The 7,385-nt window shown below is 58.3% G+C and overlaps 4 protein-coding genes across 4 annotated transcripts; 3 read left to right on the plus strand and 1 right to left on the minus strand.

The window, feature by feature from the left end:
- Window positions 1-61: 61 nt before the first annotated feature.
- On the plus strand, window positions 62-1,349 carry TRAVEDRAFT_50738 (uncharacterized protein; the record flags this gene model as incomplete). Its single annotated transcript, XM_008043686.1, has 5 exons — window positions 62-221; window positions 274-322; window positions 379-442; window positions 504-800; window positions 855-1,349. The coding sequence occupies 5 exons, from the start codon at window positions 62-64 to the stop codon at window positions 1,347-1,349; spliced, it is 1,065 nt and encodes a 354-aa protein (XP_008041877.1).
- Window positions 1,350-1,705: 356 nt separating this feature from the next.
- On the plus strand, window positions 1,706-3,221 carry TRAVEDRAFT_50739 (uncharacterized protein; the record flags this gene model as incomplete). The annotated part of the gene is made up of 5 exons (XM_008043687.1): window positions 1,706-1,884; window positions 1,941-2,153; window positions 2,207-2,494; window positions 2,547-2,631; window positions 2,688-3,221. 5 exons carry the CDS (start codon window positions 1,706-1,708, stop codon window positions 3,219-3,221), a joined length of 1,299 nt encoding a protein of 432 aa, XP_008041878.1.
- Window positions 3,222-3,983: 762 nt separating this feature from the next.
- TRAVEDRAFT_50740 (uncharacterized protein) lies at window positions 3,984-6,415 on the minus strand (the record flags this gene model as incomplete). The annotated part of the gene is made up of 4 exons (XM_008043688.1): window positions 3,984-4,820; window positions 4,878-4,954; window positions 6,031-6,190; window positions 6,254-6,415. The coding sequence occupies 4 exons, from the start codon at window positions 6,413-6,415 to the stop codon at window positions 3,984-3,986; spliced, it is 1,236 nt and encodes a 411-aa protein (XP_008041879.1).
- A 191-nt stretch (window positions 6,416-6,606) lies between these two features.
- Window positions 6,607-7,060, plus strand: TRAVEDRAFT_50741 (uncharacterized protein; the record flags this gene model as incomplete). The annotated part of the gene is made up of 2 exons (XM_008043689.1): window positions 6,607-6,791; window positions 6,844-7,060. 2 exons carry the CDS (start codon window positions 6,607-6,609, stop codon window positions 7,058-7,060), a joined length of 402 nt encoding a protein of 133 aa, XP_008041880.1.
- Window positions 7,061-7,385: the final 325 nt, after the last annotated feature.

Genomic DNA, 7,385 nt, shown 5'->3' on the forward strand with positions numbered 1-7,385 from the left:
CCACGCGACCCCCTGCGTTTTCAGTGGTCGGCGTTTCGTCTCCGGAACGCGTCGTACTGCAATGACAAACATCGCAGACTCCCCGCTATACACAGGCGGGATGGATCCAACCGCACAACCGGTGCCGTGCCACCCCCCGCTCGAGTTATCCTCTTGCCCGGAGTACTTTGAAATCGACGCCCGGCAGGGTCATAAGAATCCAGGTGTGCGCTCTGCGCCTGGTAGGTCCCTACGCTACCCTCCTGTCATGAAGCTAACGCATTTTCATCCCAGCGCCAAATTTAAGGGGCGGATCCGACAGCATAGTGCGCGTCGGAGACGCGTAAGTCTGCGGTAGCCCCTGCTGGAGCTCCAAACGTTGCTCACACTCGGGCTCAGCGTGTATTCGAATACGGCCATGTATTATGTTTGCGGATTGAGATACATCTCCAAAACGAACACCGTAAGCCACTGCGCGCACGTCGTGTCCCGCACGCTCGTGGCTGACGTTCGTAATTTTGTAGTTCGTCGCGCGAGTGTACCGTCTTCTCTCGACCACCACCCTACGCAAGACGACTCCCTCGGCAGAGCTGCCGAGCACTTTTAACACGATGTTTGGCCGGCTGGAAGTGTGCGCGCAGCTGCCCAGCATGGAAGTTCTCACCTCCCTGTTCACAAGCCGCGCGACCGTCACCGTGTTCGACCCGACCACCGTATCCCTCCCTCTGAGCAACATTCCGTTTCGTTATCTCCGTCACAACCTGTTCCTGAAGTCCACCCCCTCGGGTGCAGGCGCTAACCCTTGCTACGTGATGGTGAACGTGAGTATATCCGGTTCGCGCTCGCCATGATCCTGACCTTCTGCCACCTGCTAGCGCAACAGGAACGTGATCTGTCCTGGGAAGTGCCGATTCAGCCACATATATCGGCCGGACATCGACGTTCTGCGGTACTGTTACCGTTGCCACGCTTGGTTCCACCATGGCTGCCTCGTCACCGCAGGCGAGGAGGGCCTCGACGATCTACTGAGCCGCGACTTGTGGTGGGGACCGCCCACTCCGACGGCTACGCGGACGGACATCTTGTGGTGGTTCCTGGTGTCGGGCCCCATCGAGCGACAGTCGCTCGACATCAAAGGCAGGTCCAAGGATAGCAAGCCGCTGGTCGACAAGGACACTGTCCTCACCGGATGGGAGAGGTACATCTATTTCGCTCGAGACACGCATACTCGCTACGGACCTCCCGCCGACATCGATGCGTGGATACGCAGCGTCAACTTCCCCGCCGTCAAGGCGCTCGAATACTGCATGACGCATCGTTTCCGTAATGTGCCTCGCTATCATTGCTCTGTGTGTCTCAATTGTGTGTAATGTGCTCATCTGTCCGGTCGCCCCTATCGCTTGCCCTCTTGCTGTGTTGCTGTACGTATGCTACGCTCGCTACTTGACGATACCTGTAAATACTGTACCTCCGCTGTGCTCACGTCCGACCCCTGTTTCCGCCAAACCGCATCGCTCGTGTATTGCAAAATGTATCTAGCCACTGATTTCATTGTAACCACACGACACGGCGGACCGCGAAGGCAGAACCGCGCTGCTTTCCCGCCTCCTTCGTGAAGGAACGCAACATTACGTCAATTTTGAAACCCAGCCATAGCCGCTCTGGGGCCCTTGTGGCAGTGTCAACCTCCTCGACCTTGGACGTGCGATCAAGTCGCCGCAGAGATATGAACATCGAGCCAGCCAGCCCGCCGGAGATGGCCAATGCCACGGACAATTTGGGCTTAGCTCATGTAAGACGCATACTCGAAAACAAGAAACGCGAGGAACGCTTCGCCAAGACGCACTGCTCATTCTGCCAGAAGGACGGCGGCGACACTCCTCTGAAAATGTGCGCACGCTGCAGGTGCGCTGTTTTTCTTTTCTTGTACGTCCGCGACGTCTGATCACGAAACTTCGCAGAGCGGTACACTACTGCGGCCGGGCCTGCCAGGTCGCGGACTTCCAGTCCGGGCACAGGGATGATTGCGCCGCCTTTGCGCATCTGCCTACCACCGTGGCGTTCTTGTCGACGCCCGACCCGACTGAAAACTTTCCCCACCACCCCATACTGGCGCAGGCCAATCAGGAGCATGTCGGGTGCTGGGTGACAATAGATGGGTGCGTCGATTGCAGGTACGTCAATGCAAATTGTACCGTGATGCCGTCGTAACCGTTCACGTTGACAGCTTACAGTGTCTGACGGAAAGCCTGGATCCTGCGGAGGACATGTCCCGCCACATACGCATGATGTCGGGCTCCGCCGGGCCCGCCAGCCGTCAGATCATGCGTGACCACAGGGCCACCGCTCGCAGCCTGCTCAGTCTCCGGGTGCTGGTGCAAAACCGCCGCAAAGACAAGACACCTATCCTGGTGTTTGGCTCGCGAGCACAGGTTCTCAGCCTGCCTTCGTCCACATCCGCGATACGACAGGGAAGAACGGAGCTCGACAACATCGTGATGTTCACGCACAACGAGTGAGTGTTTACATCCAACTCTGCGGCACTTGACCATACCCACGCCGTGCAGAATTGTCCGCGCGGCGATGGGCGTCGCACACGACCCATGGGACCACATCCCCCGGCTGGCCATCGCGCAATTCAACACCGTCGAGGTAAGTCGGTCAGCGGCGTCGGGTACGCGTGCGGTGAGACTGACCTTTTTATACAGATTACGAGGTCCACGCCGCAGCCCGTGAAAATCATGGACTCCCGCGAGGGAACGGTACTCCTGCACACGGGGGACTTTGTCGTCTTTCAGCTGCAATTTAGCGTCGGCGACGGGAAGGCGATCTCCAAAGACTGGGAGGCCCTCAATGCGCTGGAGTCCATTTTTGTGCCTTGGTCTCCTTGGCATGGTCTCGCACCCCTTGGCGACGTTGCGGCCTCCCTTCCCACCGTCCAATGCACGTTGTCGGAGAGCGCTATCTCATCGTCGGGGCAGCTCCTGCGCGCGCCGTTCGACCACATCGCAGTGCACGAATACTTTGCGGACTACATCGAGCACGACGAGGACACCTACATCCGGAGCCACTTTGGTGTGGCTCGCGCGAACATCATCAGCGGCACGGATCAAACGATGGACAATATGGTGAACTTGATGCTGAGCAGGATCGACAAGAGCGGTAACTTGAAGCTGTTCGTAGAACAGCTGTGGGACGCGGGCATGGAAGAACTGGCACTCAAGTTTTGTGCGAATCGTTGAGTACTACGACACATGGACTATACATATTCTTGTACGGCTATGCGAATGTATGGACAAAAATATGGATGTCCTCGCAACAGCACCTGCAATGTAATACGGACCTGTACAACACGCGATCACACGCCCACCGCCTGGTCAGACACGCGGGAGAGCACACGTGTGCTGTCCCGCAATGTGACGCCCAGCGCGCGAGAGCACACGTGTGCTGTCCCGCAATGTGACGCCCAGCGCGCGAGAGCACACGCGTGCTCTCGCGCACGGCGCCCTCGTGGAAAAGAACACGGGTTGCGATATTGTATATATTTCCGTTGCCCTTGGGCTCGTCCGCACGTGTAGCGTATTGCACGAGGAACCAGGGACTTGTAGTCCGGTATGTAACAACTGTACATGCGAGGACTACTTAAACTCGGCCGCAGGTCTGGGTGTACTGGACACGTTCCTGGGTGCTCGTTCGTTCGCATGGATAGTTTATTCATGCTCCGTACGTGATCCCGTGTGTGAGGGTGCGGGTGAAGCGGAAAACGAGACGTATATTGAGGAGCTACAGAACCCACCTTATATGTACTACTACACCGATGACCAACAGAGAGACACGGAGAGCACCCCGAGCAGCGGAGGGAACATGACAGACGACGGGCGGATTGGACAAGCAGAATGGGCGCATGCAGACGGCGCGAACCATTCGTATCGTTTTACGCTCTGGGTACGAAGGTGAACGTTAGTAGCCATCTGAGAATCACGGTAGATATGAAACGTACCCCATCAGAGATGACGGGTCCATGACCGGTCGGGGTCAGCTAAGAGAAGGTTCTTGACGGCCTCGTTGTCCCCAATGATGTCTGTGAGGATGATCAGCCCAGCGTCCTCTGCACACCCGAAGACGAAGACGTTGGTCGGATGCTCACCCTCGTCGTACAGGCTCACCAGCCATCTCATCTGGTCCGCTCCGAGGGCGTCGATGTCGTCCAGGAGGCCTTGAAGGGCTTCAATATTCCGCGGGATGTTCTCGTTGCGCCTTGTGTCAAGAGCTTGCAAGCGGAGTAGCAGCGCTTCCCGGCGGTGTCGACCGTCGAGACACTCGACCGTCTGGCCGTGCGCAGCCGGGAGCCACTCTAGCATTGGCCCGTTTGCACACTCGATGTGCGCCCTTGTCACGGTGCTGAGATCGATGTACCCGGCCGGTACAAGGATCGGCATAGGGTTCCGCCAGTTTTGGACGCCCGCGTTGCGGAAGGACTCTACAAGAGCATGGACCTTGGCCGTTGACACAGGACGCTTGTTAACTGAGTGAAAGTCCAGCTTGACGGGCCCGGCGTCGCTGAGGGAAGTGAACGCGAAGCCCAGGAGTGCGTGCTGCGCGATCTGCGCAGGGGTCGCCTCTTCGAGACCCACCTCGCTTGCTCCATCGTCGGCCGTGCCGTCCCGCGTGTTCGACGTTGGTGCAACAGGGGTGGCACCGTCTGAAACCTGACCTGGGGTGCTCTTGCTTGCACGCGATGCGGGCGATCCAGTGTCCCGATCATGAGCCTCATGGGCAGTCGCAGAAATGTTGCGCACGGTGCTAGCGCTTCCAGCGGGGTGTTTAGCGGCCGCGGTCATCTGCTGAAATGTAGTCAGTGCAGTTAGTCTCTCAGTGCACGCACCTATCGTACTTACCTGATTGTTCATCGTATTCTGCAGCGTAGCAGAGGAAGACGTGTCAAAGCGGGAGATAGAACTTAGAGCGTGCTTTGCTGTCTATAGAACGAGCGCGCATTGCGCCGAATTAGGAACATGTGCCATGTGGTTCGCATCACATGGCAGGCACATGTCTGTTTTGGACATTCTACGAGATGCCTCCCTTCTGGCGGCTCTAATGTGCTCCTGCGCTGTGTCAGAGGTGCCCTACAGCAATTGGGATCGTATCTGGCATGTATCCCACGCTCTATCTGCCTTGTTTGCGCACATCCCGACAGCGCCTCAGCTATTAAAATCAACGGAGAAGGACTCATGTCGCCGTTGAGGAACTCGCCCAGCCGTGGCATTTAATGAAGGTCTCCTGGTGCGGACCAGCATACGGAATATAACACGCACATCTGCCATACGGAGCACATCAAAAGTGCGGGGCATCTCAGGCGCCTGCGTGGGAAAGCACGCGTGTGCTCTCCCGCACGTATCCCCACCTCTGGTGCCTGCGCGCGAGAGCACGCGTGTGCTGTCCCGCATCTCTGACGCCTGCGCGCGAGAGCACGCGCGTGCTGTCCCGCATCTCTGACGCCTGCGCGCGAGAGCACGCGCGTGCTGTCCCGCATCTCTGACGCCTGCGCGCGAGAGCACACGTGTGCTGTCCCGCAGGTCTCCCAGCACAATTCACGTGCACGCGGTGTGATCGACTGCTTGGGTGTTAGTAACCATCGAGAGAGGTGCAATGTATTGGTCATCTGTGTCTACGCTGATTACAGGAGATTTTCGTGCTGTTATGTAGAAACCATGGACGCTGCTGGTCATGTCCTCGTGCGCGGTCGTTGCGGGAGAGCGTCCTGTTCATCGGCGGTGTCCTGGGCAGCGTGGGTGAGTCGTCGCATTATTCCACAACAGTTTGGACGCTCACCTGTCGAATGCGCGCAGGCTGGTCGCGGTCACTGGCCGCCGGTTTGAGATGACCCCTCACCGTTGCCCTGTTCTTTTGGTCGAGCCTCATGCCTCTCGTGCGACACGACATCCAGCATTATCCCCAGGGCCTGTGTGCAGGCATGGGCCTGGGCCACCTGCTCATCCCAGGTGTGACATCGCCGGGTCATGCGGTGGGTTGCGGTGAGCAACCACATACACCGCTCCTCATTCATAGGCCCTCTCGCGATCTGCATAGGATCGTTGCGCAATCCCTCAGCACCCGTGGCCCCTCCAGGGGCTGTGTCGGAGAGAAGACCAGCCTGGATGGACAGCAGCATGATCATCTCGATGTCGCGGAGCGTAAACCGATGGACGATCTGTGCGGCGGCATGTTCGATCAGTGCGTGTACTGTTGCATACGGTGCAATACTGTCGCTGACCTCGTCCGGTGGGCGCGGGATGTGAGATAGCGCATTTGGGACTTGCACACCATCGACGACCTCAAATAGTTCCCCTATAGCATCCACTGTGGATTGCATTGCAGCCCGCGCCGATGGCCCGCTGCGTTGTTGTCCATGGTCGTCTTCGTGTCCGGAAGGCATCTCTCGATGGTGTGGTGTGATACACGTTGAGCGGCGACGACCGGTGCAGAGAGACAGACGCCGACCGCGTGTTCTGTTCCAGCCAAGTGTGCTTCTGTCGCTTCCCGTGACTCAGTCCAAGTTTTCTCTCCGTCCTTCAACAACGGTACACTCACTAGCTATTCCTCCGCCACCGTATACAGGCCGGCGGAATGGACCAAACTTGCTCCTCCGTACCGACATCTGGGGAAACCGAGCCATCGACCCCCGACGCGCCGTTACATCTCAGCAAGCGGATCTGGGACAACAAGAAGAAGCGTGAACACATCGCCAAAACGCACTGTTCGCACTGCGGAAAACGTGGCCCGGGGCCGCTGCAGACCTGCTCGCACTGCAAGTGGGTCAAATGTTCATCGTCGTTAATGTACGGTACTGATCACGACCTGTAGAGCGGTGCGCTACTGCGACAAGGACTGTCAGCGCGCCGATTTCCGGGAAGGCCACAAAGACGAGTGCACCACGTTCGCCCGCCCGCCGACGACCATGGCGTTCCAATCTGAGCCCGACCCCGAGGAGCGGTTCCCCCACCACCCGCTCTTCGCCCACGGGCATGATGATAATGTTGGCTGCTGGACCACCATCGATGGCCGCATCGACGGCGAGTAAGTGGATTTCAGTACCTCCGCGACGTGTGTGCAGCCCTCTAACGGCGTATTTATTTGGAAGATTGGAATCCCTGATCGACACGCTCGATCCAAAGGGGCTGCACGCCCGCTATGTGAACACCTTAGCTGGGACCCATGCATCTGCCAGCTATGAGATCATACGCGACAACAGAGCGTACGGGCGCACCCTGCTCACCCTCCGCATCCTCGTGCAAAACCGGCGCAAAGAGAAGACACCGATACTGGTGTTCGGTGCACGTGCCCAAGTGCTGATCAAGGTGTCGTCGACTGATGCGGTGCAGCGGGGCAGGACGGAGGCCGACAAC

The sequence above is a fragment of the Trametes versicolor genome, assembly GCF_000271585.1.
Source record: "Trametes versicolor FP-101664 SS1 unplaced genomic scaffold TRAVEscaffold_10, whole genome shotgun sequence".
Taxonomy (NCBI): Eukaryota; Fungi; Basidiomycota; class Agaricomycetes; order Polyporales; family Polyporaceae; genus Trametes; species Trametes versicolor.